Source organism: Octopus sinensis, linkage group LG5 (assembly GCF_006345805.1).
Source record: "Octopus sinensis linkage group LG5, ASM634580v1, whole genome shotgun sequence".
In the NCBI taxonomy this organism is placed as follows: Eukaryota; Metazoa; Mollusca; class Cephalopoda; order Octopoda; family Octopodidae; genus Octopus; species Octopus sinensis.
The window spans coordinates 73,277,180-73,299,238 of record NC_043001.1 but is presented as its reverse complement, the minus strand read 5'-3'; the positions used below and the strand labels follow the sequence as shown (position 1 = coordinate 73,299,238).

The window sequence follows — 22,059 nt, the reverse complement described above, 5'->3', positions numbered from 1 at the left end:
CTTGGAAGTAGTCTTGCTTAATATATGGAGAAGCAGGTGGGAAATGAAGGGGATATGCTCAGTGAAAGGTGTGGGTACAAAAAGAGTGCAATGAGAACTTGATCAACAAAGCAGAAGTTTAAATTTACAAGATGTGTAATGATATAATAAATAATAATAATGAGCTTATTGTATACAGGGCTCAGTGCACTACAGCACATTAGAAAAAGGTTAAAAGAGGGTCAGAAAGTGGATAACATAAGTCAAGTAAAGAACGACAGTAATGAAAGTTAGAAGTACATGCTCAGTACACAGAATAAAACACAAAAGACAAAAGTGAACAGTAAAGAAGCCATCAAGAGGAAAAGGTGCATAAGTATATCAAGAGTTGTGTTGGCAAATTTTGGGAAGCATGGGCCTTTTGAAGGATGCAGTTTCTTCATAGCTTGCATCTGATATGGATAGTTTATTCCATTCTTTGACAGTTCTGAGCTGAGCATGAAAAAACGTTTCTTCAAGTCATGGGTTTTGCATTGTTTTTGATTTTATAAGCATAGTGGATAGTTTCTATTGTAGACCACCAAGAAGTCTATGAATTGTTTAAATGACACAATGTTCATGTTGTTAGGAAATGGCAGTCTGTGTTAATGTTGCTAGTAAATTGTTTTTGTAAAATAACTTGGACTGAAAGTAGCTCTGTATGTAGATACCATACCTCTATTTAAGAATGGACTAGAAGTTGAAATAGCTGTTTCTTTTAATGGTGACAAAGAATCTCTCATTCTTTCACTAACTTTTACTCTCTCTCTCTCTGATGTTGCTAAACTAAAAACAAACCAAATAGAGACTTGGATTTAGAAATTTGATATGTGAGTGAAGGCATTGGGCTCACAATCATAAGGGCGCAGATTTGATTCCCAGACCAGGTAGAATGTTCTGCTCTTGAGCAAGGCACTTTGTTTTGTGTTGTTGCAGTCTTTCCTGTTGTATGCTTACTTGTAAATGAATACCAGCTGACAGCAAGCACAACTCTCCTTCCCTCTAATAGTCACATCCTTGATGCTTTTACTGCAGCAAGGGTGAAAGGGCCAAGAGAGTGCCTATGTCTGCTCACAACTACACAGGTACCTAAAACAATTAACAGCAGTGTAGTGTAAGCTATTAGATAATGTTGCATTTGATGGCTAAGTGAGCTAGTGTGTTGACAGAATTTCTGAGCTGAAAAAAAATGGTTGGTGTGTTTAGAAACGATAGTAATAAGGGATATAATAAGGACGGTTCTCTGTTAGCTATGGCAATGAGGATTCAACTGAATTAGCATAGTACTATATAAATGGCTAAATATTCCACAGACATGTGTACCTTTAATGTAATTCCCAGGCAGAATTAGCATATAGTGTGTATGACAAGTGTATCTTTGAATTATGGGTACAATCCATCTGACAGGTACAATTATAGGTACAATCCAGCAACTTTCATCTTCCCAGTTTCACTAGGTCAACTCCAGGCTATAGAAAATGATATTTGCTCCACCTGCCACATAGATCAAACCGGGGACCTTGAGATTGCAAAGCAAACTTGTTAACCATTCAGTCATACTGTACCTTTACATGTAATGAGAATAGGTGATAAATATTGGGTGAAATAATTATGGTAGGTTTCTATGGGAGAGACAAACCAAGAAGTAACTGAGAGGAATTAATTATGTCAGATCAAGAACTTTAATTCTGCTCACAAGATTAATTGGTTGAGAATCAATGACTACATATTATTAGGTTACAGATTTATCAATCTCATATCTAACATGGGGAAATGAATATTGATGCCCTTAATCAGTCAGCCTTCAGATTTTATTAAATAATTACTAGTAATAAGCAGTTTGATTTATTAATTATATTGTACTGCCATTCTGTACTGTAGAAATGGCTTTGTGCTCAATGAAAAGAAATCAGTGCTACTTTTACAACTAATTTTTGTTGTCATAACTTAGGGAATATAGAATATTAAACACAGTACTCTACACATGCATATATGTACACATAGGCACATACACACTCATATACATGCACACACATACACCTGCACACAAGGATAAACAGCTGTTAGGTATGTGTGACTAATGTATGATATCAATTATTATGTTACAATTAATTTCCCATGGAGTATTGATTTCATAGAAATAATCAATGAAGTTTTTATAAAAAAAAACAAAAACTGACATAAATTTTCTTAAGAGAAATATGTGTACTTAAGATAAGTAAACAAAAAAACACCCAGCAAACTTTAGAAGAATGAGAGAAATACATTTTTATACAATTAAGAGTTCTTTTTCTTTTTTTACCATTTTAAAAATTTACTTTTATAGAATCATTATCTTTTTTGATAAATGAAATAAAGTAATTGTAATTTGATAAGCAGAAAAAACAAAAACAAAACAAATAACCTAGGAACACTTCAAGATTTTGGTTTAATTTCAGCAGCTTCTTATAGTTGTTGCTGCTCATTAGCCCTGAGTAAATCTTGATAAAAGATGTTTCAGTCATGACAAGCCTGTATATCTGGGACTGCATTGACCTGTGAATCTTTCACACAGTTTTTTTTTTCTTTTTGATGATGGGTCTGATTTAAGGGATGTTTGGCTGTTATTTCAAGCAGTCAATTAGAGTGATTCCTTGTGGGAATATATTTCATGTTGGTAAATTGGGGAGTATTCTGCTATCCATCCATCCACCAGTATTAACTAAATAATTAATCAGCTGAATATTCATAGTCACAGCTATTTTAATGATTGTAATAAACTTATATGCAAATAACTTGACCTAGTTTTCTTGCATTTTTTATATAACCCTTTGGATATCTACCCACTTGAGTCTACCCCTGATTCTATGATAAAAACATTCTTTTTTAAAGTAATCTGAATTAAAACTTCTCATAAGTAACAGCTTAATAACAACAAAAGTTATTTTAAACAAATTCTGATATATAGGTGCAGGTAAGAAATTTGCTTCCAGACCACATGGTTCTGGGTTCAATCCCACTGCATGGGAACTTTAGGGAAATGTCTTCTACTATAGCCTCGAGCTGACCAAAGCCTTGTGAGTGGATTTGATAGATGGAAACTGAAATATACATATGTGTTTGTGTTTGTCCCTCACTGCTGTTTGACTTTGGTGTGTTGACTTAGCGGTTTGGTAAAAGAGCTTAAAATAAGTACCATGCTTAAAAAAAAAATACTGGGGTTGATTTATTTAACTAAAAATTATTCAAGGCAGTACCCAGCATGGCCATTGTCTAATGACTGAAACAAGTAAAAGAAAAAAAAGATCCTTTTCCGAATTAATTGGAACAAAGGCTGTGTATTTCAAGAGAAAGATGGTAAAAAAGTGCTAAAGCAGCAAATTAGCAGTCAAGATAGTCTTGGATAGAAGGCCTCCTAGTGTTTGTTCCAACCTTCTGCTCTCTTGGTTCAAATCTAGTCAAGATCAGCTTTACCTTTCCTCTTGTTGGTATCTTTTATTTTTATCATTTATCATTTACTTGTTTTAGTCATTAGACTGCGGCCATGCTGGGGCACCGCTTTGAAGAATTTTTAGTCAAACGAATTGACTGTAGTACTTATTTTTCTTTAAAGCCTGGTACTAATGCTATAGGGATGTAAACACCCCAACCCCAGTTGTCAAGTGGTGGTGGAGGATAGACACACACACACACACACACAAATATATTTATGATGGGCTATTGGTCTCTTTTACTGAAACACTAAGTTATGGGGGTGTAAACATCTCAACACCAGTTGTCAAGTGGTGGTGGGGGGACAGACACAAACACACATGCACACACACAAATATATATATATGATGGGCTGTTTCAGTTTCCATCTACCAAATCCATTCACAAGGCTTTGGTTGGCCCAAGGCTATAGTAGAAGACATTTGCCTTAAGTGTCATGCAGTGGGACTGAATCCAGAACCAAGTGGTCTGGAAACAAACTTCTTAACACACAGCCATACCTTTCTAATAGTTTCTATTCAAAACGATATTCAAGACTGTGGGGCTATGTTTGATGTGTAAACCTTGAAGAAAAAAGACTGTAGAACAGAGAATCTTGTGAGTCTTGTTACTTGATTTTGATTCCTGGTGGTTGTTATTTCATTTTATATTTCTGATATCTCTAGGAAGTATGTAGGTATGCGGCCTTGTAATTAGGGTTTTGGGTTCATGGTGTAAGGTTGTGGGATCAATTCCTGGACCAGGGTGTATGTTGCATTCTTGAGCATGGAACTTTGTTTCATGTTGCCCCAGTCTACTCAGTTATAAATGAATTACTAACCTTGTGCTGGTGCAGCCTTTTCTCACTCTCTTAAGTTATGAAACCTTTGACATTCTGCTAGGTCAAGCTTGAGAGGGCTGAGAGAGGGTTTATGCCTGCTTGTGACTATATTTGTACCTAAAACTGCAAACAAATAATGAAAGCATGGCACAAGCTACCAAGCCATATTTGCTTGTGGGTGATCATTAAACAAATTTTTATCTCTGGGAAAAGCTTAGATATCATCTAATCTCATTCTTGTTTCTTCATACATCTGAGATTTTATGTCATTTGTCAGTAATTGAAATTAAATTCTAGACTAGAGGAAGTAGATTGTATATGAATAGAAGTGAAATATTTTTATTTGTCTGATGATATGGCTAGTATTGAGAATGGCTTGAAAATGTCAATGGTTCTGATACCATTTCTGTTGAATCTGAAGTAATTCTTAAGATATATTGATTGGTTTTATAAATGGATTTCATGAAATACTTATTACTCTCTTTTCTTTGTTGTTGTTATGGTTTCATATCCAATGTTTTAGCAAGACTATATATGAGATCTAATTCCGTAAAGATTAACCCTTTAGCATTTAATTTGGCCATATGCTGCCCAAATATTCTACCTGTTTTATATTAAAACTGACCAGATCTAACTTCTCATACCAATCCTACAATGTCATTCGAAAAACATATAAATACACCATCAAAATCTTGAAGCTACATGATAATGCATGATTAATCAAAAATGATGTGAATAAATAAGTATTACATTTGACAAAGAACCTTGAATGTTAAAGGGTTAAGATCAGTGCTTGTCAATCTTTTTGGCCCCATACTTCACTTTAATTAAAAAAAAAAAAAACATGTCTCACCATGAAAAGACAAAGTTAGTATACAGCATGTCTATATTCAAAAGAAGTTATCAATTCCCTCATTTAATGTCCATGTTCCATGCTTGCATGGGTTAAGCAGCTTCACAAAATCCGACGGGTCCAAAAACTACATCATGCTCCAGTGTCTGCTTTTGCTACAGCTGATTGCCCTTCTTAATACTGATCACTTTATAAGATGTACTGAGTGCATCTTTCTAAGCAACAGCATGAATGAGGTCACCACAAACTTTGCAAGACTAAGATTCACTTCAACTGTGTGGGACTATAGTAGTGAGGGAGATGGTCCTGTAAATATATAAGGGGTTAAAGTATCAGAAGAGCGGCCAGAACAGAACAGATTTCTTGCCATAAAGATGGTAGTAAGCAGAGTAGAGCTGGAAAGAGATAAATTTAGTGGGAATGAGATGCCAGGATGGTTCCTTAAGGTATGGAGTGAGTAGAATTGAGTAGGGACAGAAGAACAGGGATTTTGGCTGGGTAGAAGTCTTAAGATTTTATTGCAAGTTTTATCCACTTGTAGCTTATGTCTTATCTTGAAATGACCCTCATTGCACCAAAATATTATTACCCACTCACTGGTGGGTTGGTGCTTTTGCCTCACTTTTACTAACACTGATTAAATTTAAATAATATTCATTGTTTTTCCTATCTTTTATCATGTTTCAGTTATTAGGCAATGCCTTGAAGAATTTTTTGTCAAACTAATTGACCTCAGTACTTATTTTCTTTTTAAGCCTGGTACTTATTTCTCTCAGTCTGTTTTGCCAAACTGCTGGTTGTCAAGCAGTGGTGGGAGGCAAGCAGAAACAAAGACACACACACACACACACACACAAGTGACGGGCTTCTTTTGGTTTCTGTCTATCAAATCCACTTGCAAGGCTTTGGTGAGCCCAAAGTACCACATGGTGGGGAGGGGGATTTGAATCTGGGACCATGTGGCTGAGAAGCAAACTTCTTAGCACACAGCTATACTTATGCCGATCAATATATTTTAGCAAAGTTATATGTTAGGATTAATTCCATATGATTTAAATTATATTTAAAATGTTAAACCATCTTCCCTTTCTATCCAATGTTTGAGCAAAAGTATGTGTGTGACCTCATTCCAAAAGGATTAAGTAAAATTTAAATGAAATTCATAACGAAAAATGTTAATCCATCAAATATTGATGGATTTTGTATTGTAATTAACATTTAATTAAGGATAAAAATACCTTTGGATTTTTGTTTCATACTCTTTAAGCAGAGCAATATTTGTATTCCTGCCTCCAGGGGGTTTTAAGTATACTCTCTAGATATCTATGAATATGCAGCTGTTTAAAGACCTCTGCAGTTGTTTTATTAAGTTCACTGAACCTGATAATGAAGGAAGCTTTTTTTTTGAAAACTAGAATTACTACTTATTAGTAAGCATTTACAAAGAGGATTATCATTCAGGAAGCCTATTTTCATTTATTTTTCAAAGGGGATTATGCATATGTGTGAGTAGTGTATATGTATGTATATGTACATATTTACAAGGGATGAAAGATGAAGTTATGAAATTGTAAAGCTAAGCAGAATTATAAGTAATAGCTAGGAACTTGATTTTGGTCTCTCAAAGTATTTAATATGTTTTGTGTAATTTCTATCAAAATGTTTACTAAATTATTTCATAGGGAGAGGTTTGGATATATGGATAAGATAACCACTTTAGAACCATGTGATTATGGGCTCTGTTTCATGGCAAGTTTTCTGGGGCTAGCGTCTTCCTCTATAACTCTAATCCTAAAAATGAGTTAATTCTATTGACAGAAACTGTTGAAACCCAGCATACAATGATTTGAGAAGCATTGCTTCTCAAATCATTGTAGAAAATGCACATGCTTGTGTTTGTTTACAAAAACAACACTATGAAATTATAGTTTTTAAATCTAACAGGAAGAAGCGAGTGGGTATGTTGGTGTAATGGTAGCACACATCATAAATATATAGAGGTGTGGGTTTGAGTCCCATGCATACAGAAAACCCACTTTGTGGCAGTTTGAAGAGCACATACATTGTGGGTGCATGTGTATTGGTACACACACACACACACACACACACATATATATATATATATATATATATAGATAGATAGATAGATAGATACATGTATGTCATGTTCGAGTGTATATACATATATATGTAAATTAAATATCCCTTAAAAAAACGTTAGAACTTCAGGACTGTGGAACCAGGCACAGAGAAATAAGCAACACACAAGGTCTCTCTATCACTCACTCACAAATACATACACACACACACACACACACACACACACTGTATATTGTTGTGTCTGGTCTGTTGGAAGTTGTGGAGGTGGTGGTAGGTTTTGTAGTCTGTGGTAGATGTGGAGGTGGTGGTGTTTCAGTATTGTAGCCAGTGTTTTCTGATATGTTTGCATTTGCAAAAAATTTCTGATCTTATGTTTAAGTACATATGAGAAGTTTGTATATTTTAGAGTATGGGGCTCTTCACTGCTATGTTGATGTCACATTGTATAATCCCGTTTTTGTACGATTTGGCCCTTCTGAGTGTTTTCCATTTTGTGTTGAATTTTTGCCACTGACATTAATCTGCATGTGTGTATGTATGTTGGTGCTATGTAGGGCTTTGTATGTATATGGGGAGAGGGAGACTAACTGACCTTGACCACCTCCCTTCCAATTGAAGCAACACACACACATACACACACACACACACACACACACACACACACAACACACACACACACACACACACACACACACACACACACACACAAACTCCAAAGGCTATAAATACTGAAGGAAGACCACAGAGAATTTAGATTGTGGTACAAGTGAAGCAGATAAAGGCACATCATTGATAGGATTGTAGATGGTGAAAAAAAGGACTCTAATGAACCAAGTAATTCATTAATTAATTGGTTGATTAGTTGGCTGATAAAAATTATTTTTAACATAGGTACATGGCCTAAAATTTTGAAGAGAGAGGGAGGTTAGTTGATTAAATTGACTGGTATTTTATCAACCCCAGAGGAATGAAAGGCAAAGTTGATCATCACAGGATTTGAACTCAGAATTTAAAGAGCTGGAACAAATACTGCAAGTTATATTTTCTCATGTTCTAATGATCCTACTAATCAGTTTAATTGTTTCTAAATAAGATGTTAGACCAGCAATTTTGATGTATGGAGGCTGGTTGATTACATCAACCCTTAGAATCTGGCTAGTACAATTTTATCAATTCTGGACAGTTGAAAAGCAATGTTTACCTTGGTAGGATTTGAACTCAGATTGTAGAAGACTGGTATAAATACCACAAAGTGTTTTATTTGCAACTGTAATGATTCTGTCAGTTTACTCTCTTTAGTATGTGAATACCTTTCACAAGCATGACTTAGTGGTTAAGAAGTTTGCTTCCCAACCATGTGGTTTCAGGTACGGTCTCACCGCATGGCCCTTTGAACAAGTGTCTTCTACAATAACTCCATGCTGACCAAAGCCTTATGAGGAAAACAGTAAGAAGCCTGCTGTGTGTGTGTGTGTGCACGTGTGTAGTTGTGCCTCCTTGTCTTGGCATCACATAATAGTTGTAAATGAGTATTAGTGTCCTACAAACAGTGTCATTCATTTTGAATATTGTGCAAAAGCATGTTTTTCAATGAGGAAATATTACCTTTCTTGGAAAGAGGCACAGGTTGGCAACCAGAAGGGCGTTTGAAAATCTACTTCAATAAACTCCATTTGATCAATGCAAGCAGGGGAAAGTGGACAAATGATGATAGGGAGGATGTTGATATTATGTATATAAGTGAAGTATGTGAAAAACTAAAAAAAAAATCATTGATTTTCTAATAAATTCCTTTACGGTGTCAGTTCTGCACCAAATTAAAAACACCCTCATTTTCCTTATCATAAATGTAATGAACCACAAACCAGTGGCACTATTGTTTACTGATCCTGATATAAAATATATAATTATAATACAGACACTCCAACCTGTGATCTTCTTACCTACTTCTTGATCTTCTGAAGTAAAAGTCCATTAAATAGAGCTCATGTGTCCTGATATTAATTTGACAAATATTTTTCTGTCTGTGTTTGATATCTCTAACCTAGTTCTGTGAACCCTTTATGTATATCTAGCCTAGTTCATTATAACCCCTTTCTTGCACTCACTGATAATGTCAATGTCTCACCACTGTCATCACCATTACATATATCTTATGTCTTTTATCAGCTGATGTTCTCTTCTATGCAAGGTCATTGTCAATTTATCTGTACTTTTATTACATATTCAGTTATATAAGTAGATAATCAATTTATTCAATAATTAATCATTGTATTATATAATTGGTTACCCTGTTAGTTAATTAACTTATTACCTGTTTAATTGTACTCACTGATTTGGAAACATTGTTTTCTAATAGCACAGCTCATTTTCTAATAACCATTGTGAATGAGTATCTTCTCTAGAGTTGGCTGTGTGGTTAAGAGCTTTGTTTTGGAACAATGTGGTTTGTGGTTCACTCCCACTTTGTGGACACCAGTGGCTGGTGTCTTCTATTATAGTCACTGGTTGAATGATACCTTATGAAGGAAATTTGCTAGATGGAAACTGGAAGAAGCTTGTATGTATGTGTGTGTGGGGGAAGTGTAGACTATGTGCATATTCTTTTTGTCTCAGTATTTGCTGTACACTGATTGTAAATAAAAGATCTCCATTCACACAAAACTGTGTTATTTTTTTGCAGTCCTCTGTGAAAGCATGTGTGGGCTGTTCATTGTTTGATAGACTGGGATAATTATTGCCTTGCTCTGGAACATCTGAACGCTGGCAACAGGAAGGGCCTCTATCTTCAGAAAATTCTTCCCAACTGTAGTCTCATTTGATGTATGCATGCTAGCATAGAAAAGTAGACATTAAAACAATGATGATGATGCTTGTTTGTCATTTGTGAACCTTAAAGTAGGTATTTAATAAAACCTACTGATCAATGTCAGTAGCAATAAGGTAACCTATATGGTGAACTACACAAACTGCATGAACTTTTTTGAACATTCTATAAAATGATTATTGTTCTAGAAATGTTTGGGGCCTGTTCAGAGGACATTCCGTAATATGGGAAGCTTCTACTATCCCTTGTAAGTGAAATTTGGTAGATGGTAAGGCCATCACATATCTTCTTTATTTATCCTTCCTGGCTTCTTTTTAGTTTTCCACTTGTCACTTAAGTTTGTCTTCTCATATGGTGTTAGCTGAACTTAACCTGTTGCCCCTTATGTTAAGGAGTTTTCTGGGAGTTTATGATCATCTGAGACCTTCAATATTTGTTGCTCTATCCTGGTAGGACACCTTCAGCATTTGCCTAAGGAACCACATCTCTGCAGCATTGATAAATTTTCATACTTGTCTGTAGATGTTCCAGGTCACATGACCATACTTAAAGAAGGGCTTTAGGTACAGCCCTTGCATTGTTTCTTCTCTTTTAATGATAGCCAGTTATTTCACACTGTATGTTAGATCTCGCCATAAGAAGCCTTGGTTCATACAATTCTTCACTTTATTTCTGTGATGTTTTACTTTTTGCTAAAAATTAAAACCAACTCTTGCCATCATATAGAAAACATCTTCAGTTACTGTTGGGTCCCAACACAGAATTATATAGCATGGAAGAACATTGACTAATTAAATGTAATTTAACCTTTTTACTGTACTCAGCAAAGTTATTATCTCATTATATATTGAATAATCAGTACATGTTATTTACTATCTCCTTTTGATGTTGTAATGGCAAGTAAAATTGAGTTATGTCTATTTTGGATTTAATCATTCCATAAATAATTTTATTTTCCTACATCAGCCAATGTATAATCTTGTATATAATGGTTCTTTTGTTATTATTTTGACTAGTACAGTAAAGGATATACTTAGCTTATGAGGTTATAGTAATACTGAAACATGTCTGAAGTTGTCTTCCCTTTTTGTCAGACAGATGAAAACTGACTAATATAATTTTTTTCTCACCACATTCCTAGTTATATATTTTTAATGTTCTATGTATTAAATATGTTGATGCTAACTTTACTGTTTACTTATCACCATCCTTCCTCATTCAACGTCTATCTTCCCATATTTGCATGGGTCAGACACATTTATTAGTCAAATTTTCTACACCCAAATGCTCTTCCTGTCATCAACACTCACCCATTCCTAAGCAAGCTAATATGCCCTCCATGGCTAGACATGGTTTTCACAGAAGACTGGAAACAAACAACCTCGCTTGTATGACAGTGATGCTTATTTACAATCATCACATGATGTTAAGATAAGGGTACTCAGAAACTCATACATACATACACACTCACATGCAGGTGTGTATGTGTATATATGCACACACACTCATATATATATATATATGTATGTATATACCCCCCGCTCACACACAATAGGCTTCTTTTCAGTCTCAGTCTATTAAATCCACTCTCAAGGCTCTGGTCAGCCTGACTCTATAGAAGACTCTTGTCCATGATGCTGCACAGTGGGATTGAACCTGGGACCATATGGTTAGAATGTAAACTTCTTAACCACACAGCCATGCTTCCACCTACACCACATGCTTATTTCTGGGCAGCATTTTAATGCTCTTTGCATTAAATATGTGTACACCAACACAAGGCACAGACATAGCTATAGATGTATGTATGGCTTACAGGTACAGGCATTGTTGTGTGGTTTAGAATTGGCTTTTACTGCCACATGATTTCAAGTTCCATCCCACTGTATGATATCTTGGGTTATCTTCTGTTATGGCTTTGCGTTGACTAATGCCTTATGAATGAAGTTTGATAGCTGAAAACTATTCAGAGGTTTGTCCTATATATATTTTTTTGTTTTTTTTTGTGTTGGAGTTCTCTGTTAGTCAGTGTTGACCATGCATCTACACATGTATGTGTAAGATTTTCTTTGATGAAGACCCATACATGCGAGTCTTCCTTAAAAAGCAGTTATGGCGCAAAAGGGAAGGAATTATTGTTTTACATCTAGAAATTTTTTTCTTATTTATACTTTTTAATGAAGGTGGCAAGCTGGCAGAATCATTACTGTGCTGGGCAAAATGCTTAGTAGCATTTTGTTTGTCTTTACATTCTGAGTTCAAATTCTGCTGAGGTCGACTTTGAGTTTCATCCTTTTGAGGTTGATGAAATAAGTGCCAGTTGAGTATTGGGATTGATATAATTGGCTTAACTCCCTCCCCCATGCTTGCTGGCCTTGTGCCAAAATTTGGAATTTTAAAAATCTTTAATTCTTTTACTTGTTTCAGTCATTTGCTGTGGCCATGCTGGATCACTGCCTTTAGTTGAACAAATTGACCCCAGGGCTTATTCTTTGTTAGTCTAGTACTTATTCTATTGATCTCTTTTGCCGAACCGTTAAGCTATGGGGATGTAAACGCACCAACATTGGTTGTCAAGCAATGGTGGGGCGACAAACACAGTTACACAAACATATATTTATACACACACACACATATATATATATGATGGGCTTCTTTCAGTTTCCGTTTACCAAATCCACTCACAAGGCTTTGGTCAGCCCAAGACTATAGCAGAAGACACTTGCCCAAGGTGCCATGCAGTGGTGTTGAACCCAGAACTATGTGGTTGGGAAGCAAGCTTCTTACCACACAACCACACCTGTGCCAATCAATTGTACTTTTTAATTTTATTTTAGAAACTTGCATAATGGTGGTAGAGGTATCAATAAGTTTTCAATGATGCTATGAAAAGGCCAGTAATATAATAAGTATGCCAACCCCTGTTCTAAATGATTCCAGCACTTCACCATCTTCGATTGGCACTTTTTTTTTATCAGCCACACAAAAATGAATGACGAAAGTGACGTCAATGGAATTTGAATCTGGAGTGCTGAGTGTCAGACAAATACCACAAGGCATTGTATCTAATATTCTAATGACTCTACCAGTTGACCACTTTGTGTTGTTACTGAGTGTATTTGTTTGTCTGCATGCTTTTGCAATTGACCCTATTTAGGCAGTAATAATGTTTGTTTATATCTGGCAGCTTGGTAGGAATATTGTACCCTACACGTGAACAAGTAAAGACTAACATCATGAAGAGCATCCAACTGTAGAACACTTCTTTACAAAGTCACATCTAACCCATGCCAGCTTGGAAAAAAGCTAACATAAAACTATGCAGCTGTTGCTAACTAATCTATTTGACTATCTATCTGTCTTACTCTTTTACTTGTTTCAGTCATTTGACTGCGGCCATGCTGGAGCACCGCCTTTAGTCAAGGAAATCGACCCCAGGATTTATTCTTTGTAAGCCTAGTACTTATTCTATCGGTCTCTTTTGCCGAATTGCTAAGTTACACCAGCATCGGTTGTCAAGCAATGTTGGGGTGGGGTGGGGGACAAACACAGGCACACAAACAAAACACACACACATATATATATACATATACATATATATGACGGGCTTCTTTCAGTTTCCGTCTACCAAATCCACTCATAAGGCTCTGGTCGGCCTGAAACTATAGTAGAAGACACTTGCCCAAGGTGCCATGCAGTGGGACTGAACCCTGAACCATGCGGTTGTTAAGCAAGCTACTTACCACACAGCCACTCCTGCACCTTTCTTTTTTCTTTTTTTTTAACAGAACAGTCTGTTTAACTATCTTGCAACATATTTGTTTATCTGTATCTCATTTTTCACTCCTCCCTATGTTGAATATGTTAACACTAAATCACTTATTGATATAAGTGAGATGAGAGTGAGTTAGGTGTCACCACTAAGTAGATTACTTTCAAGTCAAACGCATTAAAAATAATAATCTGCTTTTGTTGCGGAATTCAGTTGAGCTCCTAATGAATGTTATCATTTACTTCCGCTATTTTTTTACTTTAAAATAACAACAATTACAGCAGCAACAACAAGAAGAACTAGAAACGTATAGTTATTAATGTTTTGGTTTTGAAATATAATTGGCTTAGTGGTACTTGTCATTATGGCTGTTGTCTCGTTGACTTCTGGTAAGGAAGTTGTCATTTTTATCCAACATTTAAGTAGCTATACACAATTGAAGAGGTGGTGGTGGTGGTGGCAATGGCGGCATGTACATATATTCATATATATACATACATACAGACAGACAGACACATACACCCATTTATATATATACAGACACACACACATGTATTTATATATATATATATATATATATATATATATATACACACACATACATACATAGACACACATTCACATATACACACACATATATACACATACACTCTTACATATACATTCTACACTCACACACACATACATATGCACGTGTACACACACTCATGTATATATACATACATAAACACACACACTCACACATTTATATTCTAATTCATTTACTAGTTTCAGTCTTAGAATTACAAATAATGCTAAGCTTTTATGTGTATATATATAAATGTCTGAGCTGTAGTGAGCCCTTTAATTTGACTCGCTAGTATTTCCTTTGAAAAATAAATACTTTATAAGGTCACAGCTCACAAGTGAACTTTATTTTTGTAATTATACTTTTTGTTGCTTAAAATATTTTACTTTAATTTCACTGTAAAATACTGTTACATATTATCTATATTGTCCCTTTATATTAACATTTTTAAGAAGATTAGCTTGTACAAAAGAGATAAGCTAATCTCGCTGCTATTATCACCTGCATATAACCTGAATAATAATAATAAGCTGAATAATTTTCTAACTTCCTACAGTCTTCCTGGTTTCTGAGGACAGAAATAAGAGTCTGGTTAACTTTAATCCTTCTTAACAAAGATTGCAAATGCTGTACAAGTAGTCAATTGATTTAATACAAGATCCTCAAATCAGAGATTAGGGGTTATATTAGAAATTTTTATTTTACAGAATTTATTAATTTATTCTGTGTTATAGAAAGCTTTATTTTTTTCTCATTTGGTGTTTATTTATTTTTTTTTTACTGTAAATATATAGGTGCATGCATGACTGAGTGGTAAGAAGCTTGCTTTCCAACTACATGGTTCAGGGTTCAGCCTCACTGTATGGCATCTTGGGCAGTTGTCTTCTACTATAGCCTTAGGTTGACCAAAGTCTTGTGAGTGGATTTGGGAGACAGAAAGTGAAAGAAGTCTATCATTATATATATATATGTATGTATGTATGTGTGTGTGTGTGTGTGTGTGTGTGTGTGTGTGTGTGTGTGTCTGTCTGTCTGTCTGTCTGTCTTTGTGTCTGTGTTTGTCACTCAACACTACTTGACAACCTGTGCTGGTGTGTTTACATTCTTGTAACTTAGCAGTTTAGCAAAGGAGACCGATAGAATAAGTACCAAGCTTAAAATAATAAGTACTGGGGTCGATGCATATCATCACCACCACTATTGTCATCATCATCACTACCGCCATCATCATTTTAACATTCACTGTTCCATGCTTGTATAAGTCAGATGAAATTTGTTGAGATTGATTTTTCTACAGTCAGATACCCTTCTTTTTGCTTCACAGCAAGCCAACATTGTCAACCTGCCCCTGTTTCAGACAGATTCAGCACTGTATTGCTGAAGCAGAAATATTGTTATAGCAAATATTCTGCTCAATACCATAGATTTGTTTGTCAGTTGCTTGTCCTTAACCACTTGAGCATGTCCCTCAGTGGCTAACAGTATGTGCATCTCTGATCATGAACAGGAGTAGTGGTGGAGGGGGCATCATAGCCATTTGTTGAGGGATACTTTGGAGTTTGAATAAATATTGTAATAAAAGCAAAGTTTGAAGGAAATATTAGCCATTTTCCATACATTCTAGGGATAAGCAAATAGGAAATAACAGTCGCTACCGAAGGACAAAAATCATGTTACACAGTGTAATTATCCCTTTTATCTCTATTTCCCATGGTACTGGCCAAACCCTGAATGCGGGAAACATTTCTTAAAACATATATTACTAAGTTATTTTATTCAAACAGTTTATATTTTATTTTACTTGCAGCTTGGTATACTTCTACCTCATTTGGCCAGCTATGATATCTCACCTGAAATTCCTGCAAATGGTTACCGAAGTTTACTCATGATAATACAGAAATGTTGTCTCCACTTGTTGCAGCTGAGTCGATATATCATGATAAACAGAAACTGTGTTCTCTTTCGTATTGTCCATTATACAAGAGAACTAGAATCTTACGTTACTGTTCTTGGACAGCTCCGTGCCTGTTTGTACTTCTCATGTCAGCTAATGAATTATTGTCCAAAAGATTCCTTGTTCATTGATAAAGATGTCCTCAAAGACCCTGTTGCCTTTAGACTTTTGAAAGAATTTGATTCTCTTAGTCAAGATTGTTTTTATGGACGTTGCCTTGGATTCCAGGTAAATATTGATTTTGTTTCTTTCCTTATTCCTGATTGTTGCTGTTGTTATTGCTTAACTCTAAGTTAGTCCTGTTGGTCACAACTGGAATGCCTTTAGTCAAATAGTTGTATGATCAAAGGCATTCCAGCTGTGACCATCCCATCTTTTCCTTCAGTGCACAAACCCAGGACCATGTTATCCAGTGTCTCCTTTTTAAGATAGTAAAGTACAAAGTGTACCAAATGTGGTGTCTCTTTATGTGACTGAATCTCAAACAACAACATCAGAGAACAATGCCAGCAGCAGCCGACCACTGGAGGCCAAATCTATCTTTGGTGTTTTTTGTTTCCCCTGTTTTTTACTTTCTTTTTGATAGCCTCTCCCCAAACAAGCCCTGTAGTGTGAGTTCAAATCACACTAAAGTCAGCTTTGTCTTCCATCCTTTTGGGGCACCAATCCAGACTAAAGAATGAGACAACTAGGTGCAACAGTTTGGACATTGATGATTTGGCATGCCTGACTGGACATCTAACCTGTTATGGTGATGGTTCTTCCTGGCAATGTGGGAGGCAAAAACACACTCATACATACATGCACAGACACATATACACACCTACCTTGTAAGCTTCTATATTCTAGAGATGGAGTAAAAATAATTTAAGGTAAAGTACTGTTTTAACAAGGATATGGAATTGTCTTGAGTTTCATAATTGGAATCTGATTCATCTGAAAATAGTAGTACACCTGCTCATTTGCTTTATCACCACTTCCATCTCCCCCACCCCATCCTCACCTTTGCCAAAAATACTTTCAAATCATCAGTGCTGTACTAAATATAATCAACCAAATATCTTTGAAATGGTTCCACTTTGGCAAGTACCTCTAAGCTTTGCTTCATGTTCTGATGGAATAACAGTGTCTAATAATGTGAAGTTGGTCTGTTGTAGAAGAGAGAGAATGGTACAACAAAACTAAGTTCTTCTTTCCTCCACACAGTCTAATTAGTAAATGTAATAGTTAATTACTATTATTACTATGGTCCTACATACAGTTGGTGTGCTGTAGTAGCAAAGGAGATTATTGAGTTAGAGATATCCACATAAACACATCTCTCTCTTCCCTTCCCCCTTTCTTTCTCTCTCCCCTCTTCTTCACTCTCTTTCACTCTCTCTCTCCTCTGTGTCTCTTCTTGTACATAATACACACACACACACACACACACACACACACACACACACACAGAGTCATGGCTGTGTAGTTAAGAAGTTTTCTCCCAACCACATGGATTCAGGTTCAGTCCCACTACATGGCACCTTGGGCATTGTCTTCCACTATCGCCCTTCACCAACTAAAGCCTTGTAAGGGGATTTGGTAAACAAAAACTGATGAAAGCTTATGTGTGTGTGTATGTTTACACACATATATATATATATAATGTGTGTATGTGTTTGTACCCCTATGTCTTGGCATCACATGATTGTCATAAAGGAGTATTACTGTCATACAAACAGTATCCTTCATTTCCAATTTTCTTACAAAATATGTCTGGCCATAGGGAAATATTGGTGCTTCTCTCTGGCACAAAACCAAACTGCATCTCATCTAGCCTAATTCTCTTCCTAATTAGTTGGGCTATGACCCTTTCTGTAACTTTCATCACCTGATCCAACAATTTGATATCTCTGTAGTTATTTCTGTCTAAGATGTCACCTTTGCCTTTGTAACAGTTGACTATGGTGCTGCAACACCAGTCATTGGGTATGACTCCCTTGTGTACAGCCTGATTGATTATACAAGTGATGAGACCATAACCCACACTTCCAGACGGGTTTCCACACAGTTTCCATCTTCTATAATTACTCACAAGGCATTGGTTAGCCCAGTGATATTGTAGAAAACATTTACCCTAAGTACCTACAGTGGAATTGAATCCCAAACCATGTGGTTACAAAATGAACTTCTTAACCACACATTGGATCGTTTTATTTAAAAAATAAAATTTTTAGTCAGGAAGGAAGGTGGTGCTTATGACCCTTTACGGAGGTCTCTAAGACTAGTTGGGACAGAAGGAAGAAGGTATTCTTTTATTCCTGGAAACCTGACTCAAATATTGGCAACAGAGAGGACTCTTGTAAAGGGATTCAAGGACCAGGTGGTAGTATTACACTGAATGATAGATTCAACCTACCACCTGTGTAGGTCCATGGTGGGATATGAACTCAGAATGCCAAGAACTGGAATAAATATACAAGACATCCAGTCTGATATTCTTATGATTGTATCAATCCACATTGGTACATTTTTATTGACCCTGAAGAGATGAATGATAAAGTTGACTGTCGTGAGATTTCAACTCATAGCACAGAGAGTCAGAACAAACATCAAAAGGCATTCAATCATCATCATTGTTTTAATGTCCATTTTCCATGCATGCATCAGTTAGATGTAATTGGTTGAGGCAGATTTTCTTGTCAGATGTCTTTCCTCTTGTGAACACCCACTTATTTCCAAGCGAGATAATACTTCCCCCATGACCAAACATATTTTCACAGAAGACTGGAAATGTAGGACATTGCTTGTATGACAGTGATATACATTTGTAATTATCATGTGATGTCAAAACAAGGAAACAAAAACTTTCACATATGCACACACACACACACACACACACACACCACACACACACACACACACACACACACACACACACACAAACAAACATTAATATATATATATAAAATAAAAATTTATATATATAAAACCAAGAATGTGTGTGTGTCTGCCTGTATGTGTGAATCCCTAAACCTCAAGAACTACCCAACTGATTTCATTCAACTTTTACACATGCATTACTTAGGGTCTATGGAGTGTCATGGACCAAAACAATTTTCAACTTCTTGCCTGATGCGGGCCTGGAGCAATCTTTTAGACAGATTTGGTATTATGTGTCAAAAGTCAATACTGTTTCATGTTTATTCTTTCACTTTTAATTCTAATGTGATAACACTAAGTTCAAGATATATAAAAATATACATTTACTGTTCAATTATCAGTGAATAATTATCACAGAAGTTGCAAGTTTGCAAGGTATTTACAGTTACATATTAACCCTTAAATTAACATTTAATACATGTGCTTAATATATATATCTATATATATATATATATATATATTAAGAAATTTATCTATAATAATTATTGTGACATTCACCGTTAAATTAGTAGTTCGTACATGTGCTTCTATTTGGTTAATCATATAAAATTCTTCGTGTGTCTGTTCCCAGTGCATTCTCAAACAGCTCCACCAAATCAAATCAAATTTTACAAGGTAATAGCATCACACCCCACAAATACCAACATGTAATTTTTTTTCATTTCGATTAAAACATTATAACATTTTATAGAGATAATCTTTCTAAAGTCAAATATACTACAGGACATTTTATACGATGACAGCAACGTCACATTTTGCATATAAGTGTGTATGTGTGTGAGTGTATGAATGTGTATGTGTTTCCACATTCGATGACAACATCACATTTTGTTTTTGAGTGTCTATGTGTCTGTGAGTGTATGTGTGTGTGTGTATGACTGTGTATGTATCTGAGCGTGTGTTTCCATATTAGGGACGTTATTCAACACATGCACACACACATCTACACATGCATATATATGTCACATCTGACATGTGTGAATGTATGTGTGTGTGTGTGTCTCTCTTAATATATAGTATTACACTCCACGACTGTCAATATGTAACTTCTTTTTCATTTCCATTAAAACAATATAACATTTCATAGACATAATCTTTCTATAGTACAGGACATTTTATATGAGTGTGTATCTGTCTGTGTGTGTGTATTTGTGCATTCAATATGTATGATATAGTAAAAGACATATTATATCACAACGATGACGATGTCACATTTTGTATATAAGTGTGTATGTCTCTGACTGTGTATGCGTTTCCATATTAAGTACATTATTTAACACACACACACATATTACATATCCATATGTGATGACTGACATGTGTGAATGTATGTCTGTATGTGTCTCTCTTACTATATGTATGTGGGTATGTGAGAGTGTATGTGTGTGTATCATCACATTTTGTATATGAATGTGTATGTGACTGTGAGTGTGTGGGTGTTTGAGCATTCGTTATATATGTTATTAAACACACACACACACATCTACACATACATATACATATGTGACGAGAACGGCTGCAGTTGAAACCCTTGACAAAAGACAATTATGTGGCAGGTCCAAGGTATATAAAAATACACATTTACCATTCAATTACCAGTTCATAATTATCGCAGCAGTTGCAAGGTTGCAAAGTATAAACAGTTTACTTATATTTGGTTAATTTACATGGCATGCAAAAATACAGACATACTACATACATACAACTACTTACAAAAATAGAAATTAATGTATATTTTTTTATATGTTCATAATTTTTTGTTTACAATATTAAAAAAAAATATGCCACCAAAGAAAAAGACGTAATTTCTCCAGAAACACCTATTAAGTAAGGAGGATTGCAGAAAACCAAAGGCGAGAGTTTCATGATCAGCAAAGGCAAACTGCAGAATGTCAGATAGTCTCAAGATAGAAGGGAGATGAGAGTTTCCCAACATCAGCAAAGGCATGCTGCAGCACTTAATGCTGAATCATTAAAACAACATTTAACATGCCACACGTCCTTTAGAATAGCTCTCAGAAACAGATTATGTACAAATTCATTCTTCACAACTTCTGGAGCTGCTTTCAGATATGATCCATCCTATTCTTATAAAAATTATAATTCTGTCCAAATTGTAGTGCTAGCTTTAAAATTTACTCCACAAATGTCTTGATGTCAATGCTGCACTTTCCCGTATCGCCTGTTTCAACATAACTGTAATATGTGTATATATACAAACTATGCCATTTTAATTCCAAGCAACGCTGGGTGTCTCTGCTAGTATATAATATGTATAATATATGTTAAATTCAAATTATGATGAACATAAATAAACAAAGTTTGCTTTAGAAGTGTTGAGATGTCTTAGAAAGTTAAAGAAGTGATTTAAAATTCTCAAATGCAGGATAATGCTAATAATATAGCCTAAACAGGACAAGCTACCCCTATTTTGGACAGGGTTCTTTCAGTTTCTATCTACCAAATCCACTCAGGGCTTTGGTCAGTTTCAGGCTACAGAAGTAAATATAGTAGATGGAAACTGTGTGGAAACCCGTCTGGTGGTGTGGGTTATGGTCTCATTACTTGTATAATCAATCAGGCTGTACACAAGGGAGTCATACCCAATGACTGGTGTTGCAGCACCATAGTCAACTGTTACAAAAGCAAAGGTGACATCTTAGACTGAAATAACTATAGCGATATCAAATTGTTGGATCAGGTGATGAAAGTTATAGAAAGGGTCATAGCCCAAAATTCTGCATTGTGGGACTG

At 35.5% G+C, this 22,059-nt stretch overlaps 1 protein-coding gene across 3 annotated transcripts in view; it reads left to right on the top strand.

Moving 5' to 3' along the window:
* Positions 1-22,059, top strand: part of LOC115211786 (hormone-sensitive lipase) — a 76,388-nt gene that overhangs the window by 4,239 nt on the left and 50,090 nt on the right. For all 3 annotated transcript variants that reach the window (XM_036502740.1, XM_029780470.2, XM_029780472.2), the window contains exon 2: positions 16,237-16,611. In XM_036502740.1, coding sequence (XP_036358633.1) covers positions 16,237-16,611 — 375 coding nt within the window. The remainder of the gene's footprint in view (positions 1-16,236; positions 16,612-22,059) is intronic.